Consider the following 24,972-nt stretch of genomic DNA (forward strand, 5'->3'; position numbering starts at 1 on the left):
GCGAGTCTTGATGAAGTGCGGGAGCAAAATTGGGAGTTCAATTGGTGCAGAAAGTGGGATGCAGAAAGTGGGATATTGTGTGTTGTGATGGTCTGGACTTTGGCGTGTCTCTCAACGCAGAGTATGACGGTGACGGTTTGTGATGTTGAGTTGTCTCTTCATGTTATTCAATGCTTGCTGCTTGTATTGTGTGTACAGTGAATGCTTGACGCTGATGTTCCTCTCCTCCAACGCCCCTGTGCTGAGAATTGAACGAACCGTAACCTCGTCCAGATATCTAGAGTGCCATTTGTCTACTCCTCATCGTCTTCTGAAGGCTCAGCCGGCCAGAAAAACCATGTGATCACCATGAGCGCCTTGAGCGTGGCAGCGGTCCACAATGCGCCTGCAATGCCAAAGGAGCTGTGCGAAAAGATGCCGCCCAGGACAGCCCCAATGAGCAAAAGCGTCGGCGCAGCCGCTCGTCGGTTCCTCTCAGCGTTGTGAAAGGCAAACAGGTCCTGGTCGGAAAAGAGATCGCAGTAGATGCTGGTGAGGACGACGCTGGTGAGGGCGTTGTACTTGAGGGCGCGGCTGGTGACGGCCTGGCCGCAGCTCTGGAAGGCGACGAGGGCGAGGGGCGCGAGGACGGTCCAGCCGACGTGGTCCTTGTCGGGGGAGGGCGTGGTGAGGGTGACGATGAGGGCGGCGGCGACGATGAAGAGCGTCTGGGCGGCGAAGGAGACGCAGAGGACCCAGCGGCGCTTGGGCGAGAAGTAGCGGTGGAAGCGGGCGAAGAGGAAGGATCCGATGCAGAAGCAGGCGAGCGAGATGCCCGACTTGTAGAGGCGGGCGCTGGTCGGGGGGTAGATGAGCGAGGCCAGGCCGAGGCCGACGTAGACGGTGTTTCCTGCGAAGTGAGTGTCAGTTTTTGGTGTCTTCATGAGCTCTGTTGAAGGCGTCACGCGAGCATTCTTCATGCCAGAGTATCGATGGACTCACCCGTTTGCATCGACACAAAGGCGCCCCAGACCTGCGTAGACGCGCTGTCCAGCAGCCCCGTGACGACGTAGCACAGCAGCAGCACGATGTCGGCCCACGATCGCGACACCTCGGCCGTCATCAGCCTGCGCAGCCGGGACACGGCGGACCGCGGCTTGGTGGGCGAGTGCAGCAGTGGCTGCTCCTCGTCGCCGTGGACGCCGTTGGGCACGGCTGCCGAGCCGTTGCTGGTGCCGTACGTGGTCATTTCTGACGGGCTTGGTGATGGTGGTGGCGACGAGAAGAAAGGTTCAAGGGAGTCAGAAGCAGGAGCAGAAGCCAGCGGAGAGATGAAGCCTCGCCAGATCCGGGGGAACGGTCGCTTCTTGATATCCCGGCAGGGGGGCGGGTAAAGGGGTTCAACCCAATGCTACTCCGTGCAATCAATGTCTGCGCGTTTATCTTGGTCGGCAAGATTCAATTAGTCGTCGGTATTTGATGATGACCACGCAGACGGGAGGCAAATCGCATTGCGCAATAAGCTAAAATCGAAGCTTGCGCCTTTCTGCAACGCCGCAAAACGGACCGGAGCCTCGACGATACCCTGCGAGTCTCAGCTCGGCACCAGAAAGGCCGGGATGTTGATTGGGGGCATTGAATCCATTTCTCCTGCTGCAGAGGCCCGGCATCTACTTTTGCGCCGCTGACGGCCCAGACTTGCCCAGGAACAAGTGACGCCGTCTTGACTGAGCACGAGCTCGCCATTGGCGGAGTCCAGATCTGAGGCCGGATCCCCGGCTGCAATTGGCTGCAATCAGAGGGCCAAGCGCGGACTTGCTTCGGAATCGGTCAAGGCGCGGCGGCCCCTGCGGCTCGTCGTGGTAGCGGGATGCCGCCGCGGTACCTGCGAAGCGCATGGCTGGCTGCGCGCAGACGCAGGTACCGGGCTCTCAGGGAGTACATGCGAGCTCCCGCATGCCCCCTTAGGAGCTTGCCCGCGAGGTCCCGCTCGCACATCATCGCCAAGTGGGCTGCTGAAGCAATGCGGCGCGACCTGGCGGATACACGCGACGACGGCGACTCGGGACGCCGGCACTGGTACTGTGGATGTAGCTGTAGATAGAGGCACGCGGGAGCCGGTGGCGGAGGCATGAATTGTCATACGACAGCCACTCGGGCGCCTTGAAGTTGCTGTTATAAACCAGCCCTGCCCGCCTTTCCTCTTTGCCGGACCATCTTGAGAAGCTTCAACTTCAACCTCTCTCGCGGAATTGACCAGCAGAGGAAGCTCCCCGCGGCACCGATTGGGCATCTCGTGACTGTTTGACGGCATCTTCAGCTCTGACCGGACATCACCAGCGTCAGATCACACGCAGAACCAACAGAAATGAAGCTCTCAGCAGCCCAATTGCTCCTTGCCGGAGCCAGCCTCAGCGCTGCCCTGCCTCACTTCGACAGCCCGCGCCAGCGCCTGCTCAACGGCATGGACCTGCCCGCCAAGTACGGCGACGACAGCAAGCCATACACGCCCGGCCACCGCGACCCCAACGACAACTACGTCGATGCCATTGGCAAGAAGCTCGACCCCAAGCCCTGGCGCAACGGCATGGGAGCCTCGGTCCTCGGCCCTTACAACCGCGACCGCTCGCGCCAGAGCCCGGACATGATTCGCCCGCCCAGCACCGACCACGGCAACATTGCCAACATGCGATGGAGCTTTACCGACTCTCACGTGCGAATCGAGGTATGTGGTGCCCCCTAAAGATCCGTGACGCTGATGTGACGAGCTGGGTTGGAAAATCTGAAACTCGCGCGTCGCCAATTGATTCGACTCAAGCTCAATCCGTTGCTGACACCCCTGGCGCTGCGTTGTAGGAGGGAGGCTGGACCCGACAGACGACGGTTCGCGAGCTGCCCACCAGCGTCGAGCTGGCGGGCGTCAATATGAGGCTCGACAAGGGCGTCATCCGCGAGCTCCACTGGCACAAGGAGGCGGAGTGGGCGTACGTGCTGGACGGCGAGGTGCGCGTCACTGCTCTCGACTACGAGGGCGGCAACTTCATCGACGACCTTAAGAAGGGCGACCTGTGGTACTTCCCCAGCGGCGTGCCTCACTCGCTGCAGGGCCTGGGCGAGAACGGCACCGAGTTCCTCATCATCTTTGACGACGGCAACTTTTCCGAGGAGTCGACCTTTATCCTGTCCGACTGGCTGGGTACGTTGATTTTGACTCAGTTTTGCTTTGTACGCTTCGCTTGTGATATCATACTGATTCTTTAAACAGCCCACACCCCCAAGTCCGTCATTGCCGAAAACTTCCACCTCGCCCCCGAGGTCTTCGACCACCTGCCCAAGGGCGAAAAGTACATCTTCCAGGGCTCCGTGCCCGGCGCCATCGACGACGAGGCGCCCAAGGGCAAGCACGTCAAGAAGTCCAACTACCAGTTCACCCACAAGATGCTCGACCAGGAGCCCAAGAAGACGACGGGCGGCGAGGTGCGCATCACCGACTCCAAGAACTTCCCCATCTCCAAGACCGTGGCCGCCGCCCACGCCGTCATCGAGCCCGGCGCCATCCGCGAGATGCACTGGCACCCCAACGCCGACGAGTGGTCCTTCTTCATCAGCGGCCGCGCCCGCGTCACCATCTTCGCCTCCGAGGGCACCGCCCGCACCTTTGACTACGTCGCCGGCGACGTCGGCATCGTGCCCCGCAACATGGGCCACTTTGTGCAGAACATTGGCGACGAGCCCGTCGAGATGCTCGAGATTTTCCGCGCCGACGAGTTCCGCGACTTTTCGCTGTTCCAGTGGATGGGTGAGACGCCCCAGCGCTTGGTGCTCGACCACCTGTTTGCCGACGATAAGGAGGCCGGCGAGAAGTTTTGGGAGCAGGTCAAGGATGCTAAGAAGGATGAGATTACGAAATAAGGGGGGGGGAACTGTGTGACACTCGGACGAGGAGGGAAGGAAAAAGGTAATGAAGAACTATCAGACGTTATTGTACATGTATTCAAACGTGGGAACGACGACATTTCAAAAAGGTCATGTCAATCTTGGAGAGGGGCGTTTCATTTTATTTCATTCGATTATAATTCCTTGGGTCTCTTTCACATGAGGCTATACTGTATGTTGGAAACTCTTTCGGTTGACAGAATAACAAACTGTTTAAGCACACAAATAATCCTGTTCTCAAGCCGCGTATTCCCCCCTCTTGTCTTTTGCTGCTACATCCAATCCTCCCAGAAGCGGGCAAAATCTGTCTGTGTTGTACTTGGGGGTCAGTGTCACACACGAATGCTCACTCACAATCACGAGGCTATGCCGTACGTAAACGGCTGCATGCATGAAGCTTGCTACTGCTGGCTATGCCAATCAAAGGTGCATGGATAGATTGGTGGATGGCGGGAATAGGAGCTAGGCACCGTATTACCAGACGTTTTCGCAAGGACCGTGTCCGGGCTCATTCGGCATGATCTGCTTGTTCCCTAGGTATCTGAGCGAAAAGGGCGTGAGATGATGGGAGGCGAGGTTGTATTTTGTGAGATGAGATGAGATGAGATGAAAGAGGGGAGAGGCCGAGAAGTAATGTGCGCTTTTTGCCGTGAATATCCGTCAGAACTAGTAATCGCGCCCTATCGTCGACAACTCACGATAACATCCATCTCGATATCCAAATAAGCAAGATGGTATGCTTTCTTTCTACTCTGTGTGAAGACTTCCCACAGTTGCTTGTGGACTTCCTAACTGAATGGGAACTAACTCGCTGGGAATGGGTTTGCACGCGTTTTGCTGCTGTATGAATGCAGAAACGCCGGGAACAACCCTCCCCCCCCCTGGAAGCACAAAGTGACACTCGTTCCGTCACAAGCTAGACTGTCATGTTGCCGGTCATACAACATGTCTGTAAGGCACGCGCTCTCTCCGCTATATTCTCGGGACAAGCGAAGCTCGTACGGTGACACCATTATCGAATCTGCATCAGAACGGGAGCAGCCTGCTTCCTTCAATTCATCCATGCTCACGTTCTGTGTCCTAGAATCTGAATAGAGATGGACGAGTGAGCTGTTCGCGAACATTCAAACATTTTCTTCCTCTCCTTTTCCAAGGGGACTACCGGCGGATTTACCTCCCATCAGCTCTGCCGTGATAGGGTCCTTGCTCTTCCCGGAAAAGGGGGGATATGAGTAGATAGGTCAGTATTTCCTACGCTCACAGCAACGGAATCAGCCCAGGGGCCAACAAACCCTATACTAGCCCGTAGATAGAGTAGCAAAAGCGAATGACGTTTCGGCGCTTCTACGTCCAGGCTCCTAACCGCTTCTCTCCCCCCCCTTCCCACAGGTTGTTGTCAGTCACCTCGGGGAAAAGCGGCCATTCACTCCCTCGAGCCGGCCAGCGACCTGCATCTCGGCCGCTATAACAACATCCCGCAACCCAAAATTGAAGCATCAAAAACAAAAGAACCATATCTTTAAATCAACGCGCCGCGTCTCGCCCCTTGGGCCGGCAATCTTGCTTTCACAGATAGAGTTATCTGCTGCCCAAAGTTTAAAAGTTCCCGAGGCCATTACGAGAGGACCGCTAGTTGTTTCGCTCGAGATAAGGCACGCTGGTTCTACGGGCGTCGCCCCGTTTGGGCAGCTGGGTAAGGAGCCTGGGCCAGTATCAGATCAGATTACTATATGTTATCTGCACGACACCCACTTACTGCAAAAGGACCATCACCGAAGTACTTCGTAACTTTCTCTTCATTCGATGGTTTACCGAAACATGAAGTTCATATGGGGCTGTCCGTCGTGAAGGTGGCGATTCTGCGTATTAGTAGTCTGTGTGTCAGATTGTCGGCCATGGGGTGGCAGACGGTGAAAAGGAAGGCATCGCCACGGGGCAACCGTTCAACATTCATGCATCTCCAATGTCGAACACTGCCTAAATGTGTCCAAGGCCGGCAGTTAGACGGACATTGCGCCATAGACTTATGAGAGTACCAAGGGAGCTCGAGTCAGGCTTCTTGATGTGACGCTGCCGGCGGTTGGATATTTTCAGACCGGAGCACAACAATGGATGTTGGTTTGATAAATGCGCAGCCCGAGGGCATCCACGGCAGTCTGCATGTCGATCACTGGGCTAGATGGGGGTATGAAAGCACATTCAGACGTAGACAGGCTGTTTAGCACACGAGAATTCTGGGTCTAAAGCCGCGAATTGCTGCAAGATGGGGGACTTTCGACTTTGCCATGCGCTCGGCGCAAAGATTTACGTGCCGAGCCAGCTGCGAGACTGTCTCTGGTGTTTCATCGTGTTAGGACGTGGGATATGTCGAATCTCCAGGTCTCCAGCAACGTTGAGAAGGGGGGTGTGTTGGAAGGAGGTTTGGAGGATGCAGGTGCCACGCCAGAACGCCCGTGAAACGAAGAGGTGATCAATGAAACACGGCCGCTCTCAACGTTGGCGAGTAACACAGACATGAGAGATATGACACGCTAGAGCCGGACTAAAATCGGCTTCGGGCAGTTACCGACATGGCCGACGCATGAGGTCTCCAACGCCATCGACCCTGTAATAGTGGCACATCCCACGGGCCGTATATGGAGGCATTGGTGATTCTCCTCAACTGGTAGGTGCAAGGGGAATCTGGTGGCTGCAAGAGAGCTGAGTCAAGACGAGGGTGGGATCCAAGTGATAGGCCTCGTAGTGGTGCGTGTCGAGACAGCAGACATCTGTCGACCCTCTCATCAAAGGCGGTCATCAAAAGCTGGAGGACGACTTCACCGTCGGCCAGGACCTCGAGTGACGACCCTTGCTGGCTATAGGCCAACGTGATGGTAACGATAGGACATATTAGTAGTCGGCGGTACTACTCCGTCCTCAATGCTGTAAGGTGAGCGTAGTCTGTCATCTGCCCCCCCCCGTATTCTGCACCCTGCCCATACGTACCGTGCATGTGCGTGGCATCACAGGCCGGCCCTCATGTCCATAGATTGAAAGCTTGGTGAGGAGCCCTTTATGTAATCTTCTGGCTTAAATCAATTTCCTGGCCTATGGGCTGAGGATGGAGTTGTCCGCACGGGTACGAAGTGAGAGAAAGAGACCGGGATTGCGTGGAGCCTGGATCTGGTAGGATGAGCCTGACGACCTGAATTCAGAGTATAATACGCGGTAGGTCCTCGATGACAGCCGGACAGACAGGGAGACAGGGGTGGAAGGATCCCTGCCTGGGGTACGGTCATATCCCCTGTGCTTGTCTATCCGTGGTACTCGTACTTCGGAGCTTGTCGAGATGAAGCTGACCCATGTTGTTGGTCGGCTCTCTCACGCGCCGTGCCGGTGGTGCATACGCACGCCTCTCTTTGTAAGGATTTGGCTCTGATTGTTCCGTATCGACGGGGTCGACGTTGCATAGGAAGACGCTTGTTGAGGCTCCAGTGGCGATGTGCGGTCCGAATAGGGCAGACGGGATGGTGTCTTCACAGAAGATGTGGATGTTCTATGGACGAAGAATATCAGAGGCAGAACAGACGTGATTACGAGAACTAGCACTAACGCAGCCCCAGGTAGATGTACAAGCTCAAGCGCACTAAGAGCGGTGCTAATGGCTAGTCCTCCGTACTTTCGCTTCCCCCGGCCCCAGATAGCGGAGGTTTTGAGTGGTCTTGCCGCCTTCTAGCTCCATCGTCATCGCTGGCCTTGCGCGACAATCTCTCCACTTCATCTCCATTTGCCTAATGTACCCCGCAAAGAGGCGCCGAGCTATCAAACGCTGGCTCACGACAGATTCGAGGAGAGATGTTGGACAGAGTTCTAGGTGAAAGAGTGAGTGCCTCATATGTTCTCAGCTCGGCTTCAACGTCAGCAGTGGACAGGAACTTTGACGAGCATTCTTCCGTCCACCAGGGGCCGAGGCTCTGGCTGATGCAACTCTAACCAGGAATCGCTGCCCGAGTTATCCGTCGCCTGCTTCTAAAACGGGACACACAGCCCATGCAGCCTCAGCGTTGCATTGCTTGGTTGCTTGCTTGGTTCCCTTGCCGCTGGAGGGACCCATTGTTCCCAGGGTGGACATGTTGCCCAGGAGGGGGTGGTGCAGGATCGCCGAGCCCAATCACAGCAGATGGGCGCGATACAGATAGGGCACGTCCACACTGGCAGGGCTGGATCCAGCTAAATCGACGAGCAGAACAAGGCAATGCCAGCCGTTGGCAGTTGGAGACGCAGACGTGCTGGAGTCGCAAAGGCCCCCCCCGGGGTCAAGAAGTGGCCTCCGCACTAGCCGCCTAGGCCAAGGCCATCTGCCGGAGTGCCTGTGCCAGCCACTCACGGAACCCCATCGCCATCAGATGCGGCCTCGTCGTCTTCATTTGAGGTCCGGAGAGGCGCTTTTGGAGATCCCCTTGCCAGGAACAGGGGCCAGCGAGCAGCCACTCCCCCGACAACCAGCTCCAACTCTGCCATGTTGCTCCGAATTCCTCGCTTTTCTTTTTTCTTCTTTTCTCATGTTATGTGGTAAGTACTAGTCGAGAGCTGACCGTTAGCCCTCAAATGGAGGACGTGTAGTTGACAGAGCTACATCTCATGCGGCACTCCATTTCAGCCGACAAGGTACTGCTTGGATGTACTGCATACGTGCGCACTTGGCAGATGTCTGTCAAACGGTTCCCTTCTCGTTTCTGGGCACACGCTGCTGTGTAACGGTCTTGGCTCGCATTCAGTGCAACGCGATACCACCATTTTCGGAAAACCGGCACGGCTGGAAGCGTTGATGATAATCTGTCATTCGCATGCTGATCCCCTGGCGGAATTGCGAGAGACCCTGAAGCCTTGCCGTGATACCTGCATGGATCAGGAGCAAACACAAGTTCATGATGGGAGTACAGAGTACAGAGCAGATGTACTGTCTAACAACACCGCGGCCCTCGTGCTTGATGCCATTTGTCGATAAAGCCTGCAAGGTCGTGGATTCTCCCGACCCCGCCCGCTTGTTCTCAATGTGGAGACGAGCAACAGATCACGTCGTTGACACCAGCCGGTCCTTCATCGTGAGTGGAGGCCTTTTGTCCAAGTTCATGCGGAAGATTCGACGGCTCGTCCAGGCGGCGGCAAACTTGGAATAGAGGAGCAGAGGTATGTATATTGAAGGAGTACAGGGGCAAAACATGGCCAGCTCCCCGTCGACGATGCCTGCAAACCTGCAATGAGATACCCACTGCTGGCAGCATCATTGCTAGCCGGCCGCTAAACATCTTTAGTCTATGACCAGGGGGTTGGATTTGAGTTGCTCTATCGTCCGGAGGACGCCACTGAGGGGCTCGCCATGGTGCAACTGTGATTCTCCTACAGCTCGCCTCGTCGTGGGGGATAGAAGGCCTTGCTCTGGCAGCCTTCATTGGCTCGGTGCTAGCATTTCCAACTTGAGCACCCGACTCCTCACGCCGTTTGGAGAAGCTACTTAGCGAATATTACCCCATGAACTTGGGGCGTTTGCTAGAGCCGTTGGTCCTGCTTTTGATGAGACCTAAGCTGTCATCATGTCCCGACGCTTCTTAGGTATGTATTGTCACACGCACCTGTGGTCATCCCTATTCACCTTCTCGCCGTGGCTGACGGAAAGGAGCCGTAGGAGAGGGGAGACCTGGTCAAGATACATACTTACAGGCATATACGGAGCAAGACGCCCTGGCTCTCCCAGGGATCCAAGTGGCCGGCCATAAGCGCAGCTCAATACGCGGCCGGTTGCACATGTCGTTATGGAGCACTAGCACGAAGTCCAGATTACTTCGTACATGGGATGGAATGACAGACGGCTTCCTTGTCGACGCTGCCTGCATGCACGGAGCAATTGCTCGTTTCCTCTGCACGCGGCGATTGTAATAGGCATCCGGGCCATGCAACATGACGTTCCCTATCCAGAGAGGGCCTTGAAATACTGCCGAGCCAGGCACTCGTGTGTCTCGACATTCGCGTTTGCTGTCGTCGAGGTAATTCTTAGCTCCCAATGCTACCCCTCTCGGTGAACCGTCGACGACTCTGATTAAGGTTGGTGTGCCTCCTCCTCGCCTTTCTTGCTTGTCCAGGGAGGGTGGTGACTCGGATAAAGTTGGTGTCCTGCATGCGACAGATTCGGATTCCTTTGTCAAATCTAAGGACCGGTACCTTTTGGAGGGTACCATTCGTTCGCGTTGAAGTTCTTGAGCCCGAGTATTGCACAGCCATTCAGCGTGAGGCAGGCTCGTTCTCAACTTAGGCATTGATAATCATCCTCAAGGAAACGTCTGGGTTTGGGAAGTTGCCATCTTCGCACCTATATAGCCTCGAGGAGCTCCCCCCTTTTCTCGACTCCCCTTCCCCAGATTTGACCAACGGCATCTGGCTCCATTGACAGCATCGCGGTTGACCCTAGTTTCTTATATACACAAATCCACTTGTGTATTTCGAGACAGCTGAGTCTTGATCGGGTTGCCGCAACACCGAGACCTTCCCGAACCTCCAGAGCTCGGCTTCAAAAACACTTCCCGAGACTCTCCGACACCGCCAGCATGGAGAAGGTTTCCAAGGGCCTTTCTCAGGCTAAAGAAGATGCTGCTGCGGCCTATCGTACTGATGCCAACATCAACAGGGCCAAGCGTTGGGCCGGGCCTATTGCTCGCCGCATCCCGTCTGCAGCGGCCGAGTACCTCATCGAAAAGGTTCCCATTGTCCAATGGCTGCCCAGGTACAACCCCAAGTGGCTGCTGAACGACTTCATCGCCGGCATTACTGTTGGTGTCATGTTCGTGCCCCAGGGCATTTCCTACGCCAAGATTGCCACCATCCCGGTGATACACGGCCTGTACTCTGCCTGGATTCCCTCCTTGCTCTATCTCTTCATGGGGACTTCAAAAGGTTAGTCAAACTGGTCTCCCACATGATTCCCCTATAACGGTCTTGCTCTCGAGCGTTTGCTGATAAGCTTCAACCATATAGAGGTCTCCAGTGGCCCAACATCGGTTCTTGGACTTCTTACCGCCGAGGCGGTTGCCTCCCTGCCAGATGAGGACCCGGCAACGGTTGCTTCGGCCGTGGCCTTCATGGTCGGCGTCTATGCCCTGATTGTTGGAGCTCTCAAGCTCGGTTTCCTCCTTGACTTCGTCAGCGGACCCGTCTTGACTGGCTGGATCTCGGCCGTTGCCTTGGTCATCTTGCTTGGTCAGGTTGGCTCGCTCGTCGGTCTCACGGTCGGTAGCACAACTGTCGAAATCATCCGCGGCGTCCTTGGCCATCTGGACAAGATCCAGGGAATGACGGCCTGCATCGGCTTGACTGGCATTGCGATGCTCCTTGTCTTCGAGCACGTCGGCAAGACTCTGGGCAAGAAGAACAAGTGGATCAAGTTTGTCTGCACCAGCCGAGCGGCAGTCGTCCTCGTCATCTACACCTTGATCTCCTGGGGCGTGAACCGCAACCGCGGAGAGGACAATTACATGTGGGCTGTGACGGAGATCAAGTCCAGCGGTCTGGCCAAGGCCAAGTCTCATGACACCACTCTCCTCGCCAAGGTGGCCGGTCGATCCGTCGCCCCCTTCATCGCCATGTCCATCGAGCATCTGGGCGTTGGAAAGGCCTTTGGTCTGCGAAACGGATACGACATTGACCGCTCTCAGGAGCTCTTGTTCCTTGGAACCGCCAACATGGTTGCTAGCATTCAAGGCTCAATGGCGTCTGGAGGTGCCATGAGCCGCACGGCCGTTTCCAGCGAGGCCGGCTCCAAGTCCCCGCTCAACTTTATCTTTACCTCTGGCTTTGTTCTCTTGACTCTCTACGAGCTTGCCCCGGCCCTGTACTGGATCCCCAAGGCAACTCTCTCCGCTATCATTGTAAGTCTTATTCCATGCTGTGAGACACAGAAGAATGCTAACGCGCTCTCTTCCTTCTAGATCATGGCTGTCGCTCATCTCGTCTCCCCGCCCAAGCTCTTTTACCGATATTGGAGAATCAGCTTCATCGACTTCATAGCTTCCATGCTCGGCTTCTGGGTGACGCTCTTCACCTCCACCGAGATTGGACTGGCCGTGTCCGTGGCCTTCAGCCTCGTGTATACCCTTCTCAGGCTTGCTTTCCCTCAATTGGTCAAGGTCTCCCACTCGCAGGCAGAGAACAACCACTGGACGCTCTCAAAGAGCCGTCCCATCGACGCCGAGATTGATGTCCCCCCTGAGGCGTACTACGTTAGATTCACCAATGATCTCCTGTTTCCCAACGCCGAGCGTCTCAAGAACACGATCGTTGATGACATCAAGGTTCGCTACACGCCCAACGCGGCAATGCTGCAAGCCGCCAAGGACAACCGAACGTGGAACGACTCCACGAAGCGCCGAGTTGCCAACATTCGAAGAAGAATGCGCATTCAGCCCATTTCTACAGACATTTCCCCTCTGCGCTATATTGTGCTTGATTTCGGCATGATTTCATTCATCGACACGACTGGCGTCCTGCTCCTCATCGAGCTGAAGATGGCGCTGCGCAAGTACCTGGGCAAGGAGCTGCAGTTCCGCTTTGTCAACATGGCCCCGGAGGTGCTTGAGAGGTTCACGCGCTCCGAGTGGGAGTTTGCCCGCGAGGGCGAAGAGAGGACTGGTGACGCCGACGTCATCTACTCCTCCTTGGAGGTTGCTCTCCTCCACCGCGATGGCGATGAGAAGGACGAAAAGGTGGAGTTTGTCGAGAAGACGCTAGATGTGTAGAGGATCGAGTTGGTGAGTGGATTAGGGCATGGGTTTGGGAATATGTGTGGCTGGGACGGTATGGACAGGGCTTGGAATCCCTGGAGGAGTTTTGGATAAGGGATTTTCTTGCGATGGAACATGGGCAACGTTATGATTATGATATCGATATCTGTCTGCTGAGGGACGACCCGGCGAGACACAATTTTAGCTTCTCAACCTACCTTTTTGACCTACACAAGCTCTCCCGTGTGATTCCTGGGGATTCGGAGTGCTAGCCCCTATCCGTAGCCTTTTACCAGCGATATCATAATCGACAGACGGACATGCACTACGAACCAGAGACCATTTTGATGATTTAGCGCTGAATGAATTGCGTATATACCAACGCCTCACTGACGTATAGCTGCCTGGATAGTCCGCAAACCCCGGAGTCTAGATCTAGGCTTATACACTGCACGTAAGAAGCATGGCGCCAGACGCCTTTCCCCTTTCCTGCCCCCTTCTCCCACCTTTTCTGCACAAGTTCTGTGTTCCGACCGGGCGAATCTCGGTATCAATTGGGGGAGATAGTTGTACTCTGTGGCTGCCCTCTAGCGTTGATGGCCCTCTGGGGTTATGATCCGAGGAGAATAGAGGAGAGGGAAGAGGGAAGAGAGGGAGAGGGAGACTATTGTTTTCCTGCGCCTTGCCCCTCACAGCCGAGTATGGGATGAGTTTGGGGAGGACATGGAGTTTAAGTTTGGGGTAGAGAGTAGTAGTAGTAGATCATGGATCTGTTTCGGAGTAGAATTGGGGAGGAAAGGGGGGGGAGCGGGATGATAGGGGGAGCGGGATGATAGGGGGAGCGGACCGGTACCTTTTGGAGGGTACCATTCGTTCGCGTTGAAGTNGTACGTACTTTTTCCACGGAGAGACTTGGGAACTTTTGGGACCGGATTTCCATCGAACGGTGGGGATATGCATGCTGTAGAAGGACCGAGTAGGAGGCAAAACTGGTGTAAGAAGAAGGGAAGAGGAGACATGGGAGGCACTCGTGTGAGGAGGCAAGACTCGGCGAGGAGGGGAAACGGGGGGCTAGGAATATGCGAGGAACCTTGGTTTGAAGGCAAAAAAAAAAAAAAAAAACCCCACGGCGTTTACTTCACTTGATGTATGTCCGGGGAGGGGGGCCGTTTGCTGAGGGGAATGCGGTGAATGAACTGTTATTGGGAAGGGGAAAGGAGGTGTGTATGGGAATGGGGAGAGAAAGGGGCGCGTGAAGGGTGTATGTACGTATGTCACTTTCTTATAGTAGGCTGTATGTGTACTTTGACGGTGGTGGCCTTTTGGAAGGCAAGTTTTGTTTACGGGGCATGGTGAAGGGTCGTTACGAGGTTGAACGTACGTGGTTGGCCGAGGGGAGGAGGCGAATAGGGGGTGTATACTTCCCCTTACCTCGATCTCGCATGTACCATGACATGCGGTACAAGTAAGGCAGGGTATCTCTATCGTAATGGAAAGAGTGGAGGAGCAAAGAGAAGAGAATGGGGGCGTGTGAATGTGTCTTTGGGGGGGCCATGTTGGAGTAGGTACATCTCGTATAAGGCAGGATGACAAGCCCGCGGTGGCGATGAGAGAGATTTGAGTAGCGGTGAGTATTCACGGATGCTGAGAATCGGGGGAAGACTGGAATTAAATAGATTAGAAGAATTGTCGTCTACGTGCCTAATCGTCAACTTGGGGTGAATTGGGCAACATACTAACATACTGCTCTTGATAACTTGTCTTGCGTGCTCGTGACTGGCTTTTGGACAGGGTTTCTTCCTGTGGTGTATAAGCTTGCGTTTTCTGGTGAAGGAGAGATGGGGAAGACGCCATATGACCATTGACGACTTTCAAGCTGCATCTTGTTTGTATGAGTATGTTAACAAGATTCTCGGTTATTTTGGATGGCGTGGCTTTGTTTACATGTTCCCCTTTGTGAGATACGACAATATTGCCTACAAGTCACTCTCATTCTGGCCTCACTTGATAATATCGCTCTCTCAGCCTTTCCGCCCAGCTACAAAGGAAAGTGATTGACCTATATGACCACAGAACTCGTACAATACACATCATCTCTCCCATATCCTCGCCGTTGATGGCAATCTCATCCATCAATCTTTTCCCACATGTTTCCTACACATACACATTCCCTCGAACACACGCAAAACAGTAGAAAGTTCCGTCTTTCATCCTGCAAGACTTCCATCACTACCTCCAGAGTAGCTAGCTATTCGCAGCCATTCGCCACAAAACAGGACGGTATTCTTGCTATGTCATTCCCAGGCCTCCAGATTCACATCCCGCAGCTTCTCGACTACATCGTCGGCTTGGACGACCGTGGAATCGGGAATAACCGCAGCGGTGTTTTGCACAAAGAAAGGGTGAAGCTCAGTCGCTTCCCGGCCAAGGCAGATATAGCCAATCGGCGTATGAAGGACATCATGGGCTCTGCAGCGGACGCCAAGCCATTCGATGAGAAATGCGAGGCTGATTGGCTTGTCACCCTGCGACCCTCTAACGTAGTCGCCCGTCAGCTTCCACTCGTCGTAGTCGGTGTATAGTCGGCCTGCCAGAATGCCGAGCTCGACCTTGAGCCACGTGGGAAACTCGGCCTTGGGAGGCACTGGAGGCAGCGAGTAATACCGAAGCTGATTAAAGGGCACCATCGCTCGTGTAACGGGAGCAGCGTAGGCAATCAGGTGTATCTTGGCCCTGTCTCGATCAAGTCGAAGGCGTGGAATCAGGAGCTCGGCTTCCTCCGGGATGATCACGAGGGCAGTCTGAGTAGATGGACTCCAGAGGATCCATTCCACAGGGCGCTATCAGTGTCACCAACCGGTTAGCATCATGTCACATCGATCACATTAACAAAAGATCATTTAGACCAGTGTTATACTCACCAAGAAGCGGTCACCGACACCCTTGTCAGCCTTGGGCAACACAATTGTCTGGCAAAACTCCCGCGAGACAAAAAGCCTTGACCCTCTGCTGCAGATGCCAAACTTTTTTCCCACCACGGTCCTGCCAATGTAATCAAGGGCGTGAATAGTTTCGCTGACGCTGGTTTCCAGGACTCCGGTTCTCATGAAGTTGAGGATGACCTCGCTTAGGCCGGAAAACTTGAGTGGTTGATACTGAACGGGCTTCTCTACCTCGCGGACTGCCTCGACCTGCACCTCCACTTGGCGCTCCTGCTCGACTTCTCCCAAGGCTTCAAGTGAAGACAGGCCCGTGTCCTTGTCACCTCCAAGCGTATCGGCATACTTTTGGAGTCGTGAAGACTTCAGTGGGCCATGAGGTTGCGATGATCCTCGATTAGACCTTGCTCCGTACAACTGGTCAAGGGTTTGATGCTCTGACTGCTGCAACAGCTTGAGAAGCTTCGATCTGAATATCGACGAGTTCAAAAATTGCGGATACTGCAACAAGGCGTTCTCGCGCCGGCAAAAGTCTCTGCCCTGTGCCAGAAAGAGTGGTCGCAGGTCCTCGTTCGCCTGGCAAGTCTGTTCCAGAAGCCAAAAGATGACCTCGGGAGACCCAATCGGCTGCTGTGCTGAGTGAAGATGATACTTCTTGCGGGCCTCTTTGATGCTTATATCGACCTCGGGAGGGGCGAAAAATGCCAAAGACTGGCTTGCACCCAGTTGTCTGAGCCGCATGGCCGCTGTTCAAGGTCAGCATCAGCTCTCTCGCATAACTAGTCAACATCTCACAACATAAGCATAAAGTGACTCACCTTGCATGGTATTATCTTTCGTCTGCTTCAGAGCCAAAGTGAGCGCTGCTCGTGCATGCTCCGGCAGCTTCAAATCCACGCCTCTGGTATGAGCCTCATCGAAGTAGACGAAACATCCCGTGAGGTCATCTGCAAGCCTTGTTGTCAATAACGGCATATCCTTTTTCGCTGCATCTCGGAACACAACCCAGGCTCTGTTGTCATCGCCGAAGTAAACAGCCGACTGCGCCTTGGGATCAATGGAGAACCACATCTGAGCCAGAGCTCTGTTTCCCGTCTCCAGAATATACGCGCCAGCATCAATCAGGATCTTGAATCCTTGACTGTAAAGCATCTGAAGCATCTCGAATTCTCCGAGGCGCCGGCTATTGCGGTCAGTCAAGACTGCGTATCCTCTGTTCCGGGGCTGCAGCAGGTACGATAGGACCTCGGCATTCGTCTGAAGCAAGCCGGGGAGGTCTTCCTGCTGGATCGTCATGGGAAGCATGTACCGGTTGTCGTTGGTACCGCTGAAGCCCGTCGTCCGCACACCAGGAATGGCCCTCGACGACTTGAGCGGCACGTCCCACGCCGAAGCCTGGAGCTTCTTGGCAAACTGCCGCGCATGCAGCGGGAAGACAAAGTTGTTCATGAAGTGGTTGGCCACCACTCGATTTTTCCCCAGATAGCGCCAAAGAGCTTGCATTTGAATCTCATCATCAACGTTAATCAGGTTCCAGGACTGCAATGCCAGGGGCAGACTGGACTCTGAAATCCATCGCTCGTATTCCAGGGCCGCATCCTCAGAAGTCAGCACACGCTGCAATCCCTGTCGAAGCTGATCGTAAGAGAGACCAGCATAATAGAAGCTCAGACACGTCAATACGATGGCAACATCCGGATGGCCGTACTCTGACAGCTCTGACGGGACACCCTTGGCTGCAAACGGGACTGCGACTGGAGAGCGGTTCGGATGCAGGCCGTACTGTACGTTCCATCTCTTTCCAAGACAAAGGATCATGATTTTGTGAACGACAAGGCCCCTGACAACCAGCAGCTTGATCGTCGCGGTTTTTGGGTCAGCGAAAGCCTTGCTGGCCTTTTCAAAGAGGCTGTTATCCAACGCTTCTTCGGATAGCACCCTCTTGATCGCCGTTCGTGTCTTGTCATTGATCACCTTATCTTGATGAAGGAACGGTGCTTTGCCGTTCGCGATATCTTGGACGATGAGCCGATGAAGCTCATCTTCAACATCGCTCTTGAGGAACTGTACAGACGGAAACCAAGACGAGCGAGTGACCACTTCGATGCTCCCAGGAAACCTGGCCTTTAGCCGCGGAACGTACTCTGCAGCTAAAGCAAGCAGACCCTGCGCGACCTGCCATCTGAAGGGATGCCCATCAACCGCAATTTCTCCTCCGCTTGGATAATTCAGTTGAGTCTTGGGCGACAGAGTGAAGTCCGATTCGTCGAGCAGGTCGCGACAGTGCAAACTGAGCCATTTCTGAAAGTTGATCATTCTCTCCGCCTCAGCCAGCTTGTTATCAGCGAGCCGTTGCAACCCGGATAACCGGTAAGAGAGCACGTGCTCATGACAGGTCAAGATCAAGCCTTGTGAGCTTTGAATGTCCCTGTGAAGTTCACTGTACGCCCCCAGGACGTCGTCCGTTGTTGGTGTCTGCCGAGAGAACGGGATGTGACAGATTCCCCTCCCGACGATGCCACCCAGCCTCGAATGCATCATCTGGGCTGTTTGCATGATGAGTGGCTTAGGCACTACAAGGCGACAGACGTTGGTCCCGTCTGCCAGTACAGCTGCCGCCATGGGCATAATACACGACGTTTTCCCTTATCACAAGAAGTCAGTCACTCGCAAGGCTCATGCAGGAATATGGTTGAACCTACCTCGTCCCATATTCAGCTGCAGCACACTGTTCTCGCCCGAGGCTGGGTTGATGATGGCTCGGGCAACATCAATCTGGTCTGGACGAATGAGGATATTGCTGTCGATCTCAAGGAGAAGCCAATCTGGATTCTCTTCGATGGGATCCCAGTTCTCATGGCCGGTGTTGCGGAGCTCTTCATCTATACCACGCTCGTTTCTTTGCAAAGTAGCTGTTCGTAGCCGTCCCAGCCGCTGAAGCTCGGCTACTGCGCAGCCGTACACGATCAGTGCACTCTTCATTCCTGGTCCAAATTGGTGGTTGGCCTTGGACTGTAACAGCCCGAGCATCCCGACAGTGGTTGAGCATGGCAAAAGGTCGCCCATCTTGAGCCACTTAAAGCTCGAGTCGGCTGCCCAAAGTGCGGCTTGGATGGAAGATTCGTAGCAGTGTATCACCGATTGCATGCTCCGAATGGCGTCCGCGATAGCTTCCGCAGAGGGATTGGACCAGCTTGAGCCATTGCGTGTTTCTCGATGGCTCTCTTTGAAAGCCGCCAGGCTGCTCAATAGATCTTGGCTATAGCTATGCCGAAGGTCCTCTGGTGATCGAGCAAACGAGGTGAGGATACCTTCCAGCTCCACAATGACCTTTGGCAATCCCTCCTGTTCTTTTTGGCCTTCGCAACCCGAACTTCTCGCCTCCAACGCGTTGGCAGAAAGCTCAATCTTGAACGAATCGAGAGGTGAACATGGTTTCGTCACGAGATCTTGCGAAACCGACGGGATTATGCGCTCGTACCCCCTGCTACCGAACTGAGCGACAGTTGACACAGACGGTTGAGGGCGTTCTGTGACTTGAAGTCCTTGATATTCACGCAAAATTGCATCGACTTTGGCAACGTAGACACACAGCTCATCGTTATGGCACCTGCGATCCCACTCCGGCTCAATATAGTCCAATGCGAGGTCCACATCGATGAGAGGCCACTTCTGGGTGGTGAAGCCGGCATCTTGTGGAAGATGAGGCCAGTGAGCCAGTATAAGCTGGGCGAGTTGTTGACCTTGTTCTTCGCAATTCTTCTGGTGAAGTTCAGTGTCTGCATGCACCATCGCATTGCTTCTCTTGAAGGTTCGCACAGGTATATAAGCATCGGACATGAGTTCTTGAAGAGTGTCGGCTGACATGGGACCACGGTCCTTGAAGCGTGAGAATGTATCGTGCAGCGGAGGTTCCAGTTGGCGAATCTGCTTGATACGACAGAATCCGATGAAAGAAAGTAAAAGATCCATGTCAATGTCAAGGTTGAAAGCCAGTAACCCCAGCTGAAAAGCCCACAAAGATGCATCCTCTGTGCCACGGCACATGCCAACCAAGCTTCCCCAGCGCGAACTGATCGAATCCTCAAGCTGGCTAGCAAGGGGCTGAGCACTCTGTAGAGGGCAGCCTTCACGAAAGCCGTCGATGGAATCCCAGGTCTCGAGAATCTTCATCAGGCTGCTGCTCATGTTGATGCGTGGCTCAGATGAACGAAGAAGCTTGACAATTTGGTATACTCTATCGCCACTTGGAGTTGAGCGCTTATCACGAGATGGATAAGTGTAGTCGATTTGTATCAGATGTGCCGTATCCTGGGTTGGACGCTCAAAAGACTGGCGGCGAACGGCCGATCGATGGCGAAGCTGGGAGAAATCTCCGACGGAATTCACGCTTTCTGCCTCGGATGAAGAGAACTTCGCCAGTCGGCTGACTCTCGTTTCAATGGATCTAATAATCTCTTCGAAGCAATCACTCTGGATGGTTGTCGTTAGAGAAGGGTCCCAAACCACCTTTTGCAAGCGCTTAATGTTTTGAGGGTAGTATTCCCGTCGAGGAAGAAGGCTGGCCAGCTTTCGTAGGTCCGTTGGGGCAAATGGAGCCCAAGGCTGGGCGGCACCAGATCTGAGGACTCGAAGTGCTTCTTCAGTGCCAGTATGGCCTGTGAGAGGATCTGGCAAACAGAAGGACGTCGCAGCATGGCACATGGCTTTCAAAAAGAGCAGGCGGCGCTCCGGAGGATTCGAAAGCCGACCGATTATCGGGTCAATGTCGAATCGGCAGTAACCTTGGGAGGAGCTCAACTTCACCGACACGTGAACATCATGCTGGTTGCGGCTCCAAGTCATATCTCCAATGGGTAGAATGACACTGCGCTTATCCTTGTCTGCAGCAGCCCGCAGCACAATCTTGCTTGCAAGCCCATACCATGTACCAACATCCTGGTCCAAGTCAATGGAAGCTTTGAGTTCGCGGCTATAGAGCAAGCCGATGCTGTTGACGTGGAATGACAGATCTAGATGATGAAGCTCAACCGACAATCTTCCAGTAGGAGATCGAGGTTGAAAGACGGTCAAGTTCCGTGGCGTTTCAAAGTGCTCAAACACTCTAGATATTTGGTGAAATTCTCGAGACCTTGGATCAACCAGTATCAGGTCCTCGCGCCCGCCACGAGTCGCCCATTGGTTTCTTAGGTCAATGAGCCAGTCCTGCGGCTGCCAAGTCCAGGGTCGCCGACGAACCTGGACAACTCTTGTCTTCAGATCTAGCCAGTGAAAACACTTCTCTATCAGGCTTGCAGGTAAGTCGAAAGAGCGGTTTTCAGCCTTTTCAAAGACGCCGGGCCGAAGGAACTCAAACTGGTCACCTGTACGTGTAATGGCCCGAATGACAATCTCGGAACCGCGCATACCAAAGTGAATAGCGTAGCCTTCAACGTAATCCGCAAGCTGATGTGTCATATGAGGGATGGGTGAAGGATACACGAAGAGATTGCGATTTCCGAACAGATATCGAACAGCTGGATGATTGCGCATTTCCAAAGGAAGACTTCCTCGCGGCTTTCCATTCACTAAGAAATGTCCGTCCAGGATGTTCAAGTGGAACACTTGCGAGCGTCCAAATGGCTCAAGCTTGGTACATACTATCCATTTGGAATTTGGAAGGCTTGTCCAAGGGGAAACGGTCGGGGCTTGGTACTTCGTTGGAGGTTGACCAGTAATTCCAAGTGCCTCTTCGAGAACTTTCGAATGTGCTTGGACGGCATCATGAAGTGCGTTCTCCAGGCGGCAAGCCGTCTTGGCATCTTGAATCATCATGCTTCTTAACACCGTTGGCATGCCCCTGATACCAGATGTCAGGTTTTCTTGCAGGGCTACTGACGCTCTGACCCAGGCAGAAAATTCTGAAGACGTCAGATGTGCTTTAGACTCACTGTGGGCTTCAAAGGTTCGGCGACACAGCAAGGCTGCTTTGAGACCATACATGGCAATACGACTTGCCGCTACTCCATCTTGCGTTTTTCTAGCTTCCATCTGCAGTTGGGAAATCCAAGCCAAGGTTGCCGCTCGAGCTGTGCTGAGTATCTGCTCGGAATGGCAGCGCGCTTGAGTGTGAGGCAAGAGGGAAAACATTCGGAGAGACAAGTTGATCAGCAACCCCATGCAGTTTGTTTCCCTCCAGTTGTTTTGAATGGACGTTAGTCTACTCTCGATTTGCTTTCCTAGGCTGACGATGAATTCCTGTTCTCCCATAACTGCGTGAACAGATCGGAGAACCCCTGTTTCATCCTTGAGGCAGGGACCAGCCTGGACGGCCAACTGGGACAGTAACAGAGTGGTATCTTCGTTGCTGAAGTTGAGATTCGACGATCCTAACTCAACGAGGATATTTACCCAACGCCGTGACTGGCCCGCCAAAAGCTTCTGGTATGCGGAGAATTCAGCTGCTGACATATTCGGGGGGCATTTGGTGAGATTTGCTTGGATCTGATGAGACGATGGGCCGTCGATAGACATGGCTGGATGGCTCTGGGACTTCATCACGGTATCGCAAAGCCCCAGTGGAACGTGAACTCCGCAAAGATGTTGCAGGGTCAGATGCTTGTTGAGATCTGCCACCCAAACTCTGGCACTATGATCGTAGAGATCAAAGTCTGCGGCAAATGGCAACAGGATCTTCGATTTAGGTACCAAACCACTATTGAAGCTGTAGTGCGTCTCGGTGAAGCACTTTTTGACCGACGCAAAAGAGACGCAGCTGCTGTCTGCTGTCATGAAGTCCTGAAGCTGAGGGCATTTATGAAGCCTCGTTTGAGGTGAAGCCGAAAACTGCCGAGTTGGATGGGCCAGATCGCGCAGGATCGTCCATGTCGTATTCCTGTATGCAGACAAGTATGTCGGGACAGCAAGCTCAAAGACAATCGATTGCCGTTTGGAGTCGTCGACGGGAAGAAAGTCCTCGTGAACTTGGACAGTCAGCCGCTTTCGGCGGCGCCAGTACAGACACCTCGCACAGTTTGAGACGTCGCGAACTTCGCCATCGAACGTGCACAGGCACTCCAGGCTGTTGATTTTCTCGGTGTATTCTTTGTACTGACGGGTCTCCTCTTCCCAAGTCGCCTCTTTTGCAGCACGATCTACATCCGAAGCCTCTTGGATATTGACCATTAACTGCTTCATATCTGCGTCCTGACGCGCATACTCTGCGGCAAAGCTGTCTCCTGTCCGATTGTGCAAAAAGTGAGAATGTTTGGCATGATCCCGACGTCGTGCCAAATACGCCTGGACAGCCTGTAGCCGTTGCATGCCCGCCAGAGTAGGTAATTGCAGTACATCCAACAGTCGCGGATCGAAGATGGGCCTATAGTTGCTCAGAAGTGGGCAGCAGACGACGGCGCACTCGTCCATCCGCATCCAGAGCTCAAAGACCGAGAGGACTTTGATGCTTTGTTGAGCAGGGTCGCCGTTGTAAAGGTCGCCTACTTGGCTGAGATAGCTGTGGATGCTACTGGCGAGCTCCTGGCAGCGAGCTTTCGCTTTCTGCGGAGCCGGTGACCTTCTTTGTGCATCTTTTTCGATGTTCAATTCTGATTGGGCCAGACTTGATACTCTGTTGGTGAAGTCAAGCTTTTCTTGAATCGGCTTGTCCAAAGGGTTAGGGAGATCCAGCGATGGGTTGCCGGGGTCGGGAGAAGTGGCGTAGTATCTTGCTAAGAGCTGGTCGAGATGGCCACGACTGTTCGTAAGTGATAGCCGGACAGAGTCATCTGAGGCACGTGGTTGTAGCCTCAAGACACGCCGCATCGTCTTCAGCTTGAAGTCATCCCAGACTTTCTTGACATTGTTGCTGGCATGCCGAATCGATTCTTCAACGTGTGGGACGGTGCTGCCGAAGGCTGCGTCGAAGCTCTGCTTGCACGTCGACGAAACGTCAGCCTTGTCCTTTTCGAGTTTGATCATTCGACGGCACAATTTAGCTCGTAAAGTGATGACCAAATCAGGCTCAAGACGTTCAGTGCCGGCGAAGGAAGGAAGCTCGGCCGAAGCGTCATCGAGGAGTTCGGAAAAGAAGATGCACATCAACAGTTTGTAGCATGCCCTCCCTGATTTTCCAAGGGAAAGATGAAGATGTCTTTGCGCCGCCACTCGTAACACTAGCCAGAAAGGAAGTCGCCTCCACGGCAGCAAGCCGTTTGTCGCGAAGTTGACGTCGTCTCTGACCCTCTTCCTGAGCTTGGGGACAGGTGCAGGTTCACCGATCGCCTCGAGCAGGCCCAGAAGCATCTGTGAGACGAGTGCCGGATCGGTAGTATCTCGAATCTCTGCGACCGAAACCCGTGCTTTTTTGGCCCGAGCTTGCACATGATGGACGGCCTCCATGCTTGCCTGTTCAAGAAAGGCAGCGAGATTTGCCTGAAACTTGTTGTTGCTGAATTCGGCCAACCTCAAACGCACAGCACGGCCGGGAAAGTCCCATGTGAGTGCGTTGTCTGCAGCCAGCACATGCTCAGTCATTGGAGAGACTTCGAAAGCTTCAAAAACGACGAAGTCTTGTTTGTTTCTAGCATGGCATGGTCAGTCGCCCGAGTTGTTTGTATCGGCGGAGGAGTCAAGATACTTACTGGTCGATCTCGCGTCGGATGAGGATTGCAGCGTTCTGCTCGACGACATGGCAGACGAGAGTCACGTCCGGTTTGAGAAGGCTGAAATGCTGCAGTAGCGCTTCTCTATCGAGATGTCCTTTGTTCAGGGCTCTGCATGCTTGGAGTGTTTCGCTCAAAGAGCGAAGGGCACCTGCGAGCGGCGGGCCAGCCAGATGCTTCAGCTTCTCGCAAGCATTCAGAAGCCTCTTGAGTAACTCGCCCGAGATGGCGTCGTAGTTGTCTTCTTTCGCCCCAGGTGTCTTGGGAGGGAGCACCGCATGGTTGATGATGGAGCGTATCGACGCCATGCCGAACGGCTGGGGGAGGTTGGGCGTTGGGATGCAGAATGGCAGGGCAGAAGATGGGCGGGAACGCGAAATGAAGAATTTGTGGTGTGTGAGAAGTTTGCAAACGGAAAGTTTGGAAAAATGGAAACGCGTCGTGATAAATATTGGGCGCGCTGGTGTTGACAGCTGTCTGGTGGCCAAAGCTGCCAGCTGGCAGCCGGCGGCCAGCAGAATCTCGACGCAGCGAGCCGGTTTCCATGTCCACGCGTCTTCGCGGCTTGTTTTGCTTCATGCTGTAGAGGATACATGTGCTAGAGTAAAATGATTGCTGAAGATGAAGAAGAGCTTGAGTAAGAAAATGGTGATCTTGTGGAAGGGATAGTTAGGCAACACATCAGATAAGGTGGAAGCAGATTTCAGCAAGGACAGAATGGATCAAAGT

General features: G+C 54.1%; 5 protein-coding genes across 5 annotated transcripts; 3 read left to right on the forward strand and 2 right to left on the reverse strand.

The window, feature by feature from the left end:
- Positions 1-293: 293 nt before the first annotated feature.
- On the reverse strand, positions 294-2,112 carry CCMA1212_004978 (uncharacterized protein; the record flags this gene model as incomplete). Its single annotated transcript, XM_073702259.1, has 3 exons — positions 294-889; positions 982-1,208; positions 1,922-2,112. 3 exons carry the CDS (start codon positions 2,110-2,112, stop codon positions 294-296), a joined length of 1,014 nt encoding a protein of 337 aa, XP_073559013.1.
- A 235-nt stretch (positions 2,113-2,347) lies between these two features.
- On the forward strand, positions 2,348-3,891 carry CCMA1212_004979 (Oxalate decarboxylase OxdC; the record flags this gene model as incomplete). Its single annotated transcript, XM_073702260.1, has 3 exons — positions 2,348-2,704; positions 2,836-3,175; positions 3,245-3,891. 3 exons carry the CDS (start codon positions 2,348-2,350, stop codon positions 3,889-3,891), a joined length of 1,344 nt encoding a protein of 447 aa, XP_073559014.1.
- Positions 3,892-7,898: 4,007 nt separating this feature from the next.
- On the forward strand, positions 7,899-8,241 carry CCMA1212_004980 (uncharacterized protein; the record flags this gene model as incomplete). Its single annotated transcript, XM_073702261.1, has 2 exons — positions 7,899-8,039; positions 8,113-8,241. Coding segments are annotated over 2 exons (270 nt in total), but the record flags the coding sequence as incomplete, so codon positions are not given.
- Positions 8,242-10,496: 2,255 nt separating this feature from the next.
- On the forward strand, positions 10,497-12,680 carry CCMA1212_004981 (uncharacterized protein; the record flags this gene model as incomplete). Its single annotated transcript, XM_073702262.1, has 3 exons — positions 10,497-10,842; positions 10,924-11,813; positions 11,874-12,680. 3 exons carry the CDS (start codon positions 10,497-10,499, stop codon positions 12,678-12,680), a joined length of 2,043 nt encoding a protein of 680 aa, XP_073559229.1.
- A 2,279-nt stretch (positions 12,681-14,959) lies between these two features.
- Positions 14,960-24,551, reverse strand: CCMA1212_004982 (uncharacterized protein; the record flags this gene model as incomplete). Its single annotated transcript, XM_073702263.1, has 5 exons — positions 14,960-15,505; positions 15,587-16,350; positions 16,423-18,249; positions 18,307-24,161; positions 24,223-24,551. The coding sequence occupies 5 exons, from the start codon at positions 24,549-24,551 to the stop codon at positions 14,960-14,962; spliced, it is 9,321 nt and encodes a 3,106-aa protein (XP_073559232.1).
- Between the last annotated feature and the right edge of the window lie 421 nt (positions 24,552-24,972).

Source organism: Trichoderma ghanense, assembly GCF_004382785.1.
Source record: "Trichoderma ghanense strain CCMA-1212 chromosome Unknown scaffold_5, whole genome shotgun sequence".
Taxonomy (NCBI): domain Eukaryota; kingdom Fungi; phylum Ascomycota; class Sordariomycetes; order Hypocreales; family Hypocreaceae; genus Trichoderma; species Trichoderma ghanense.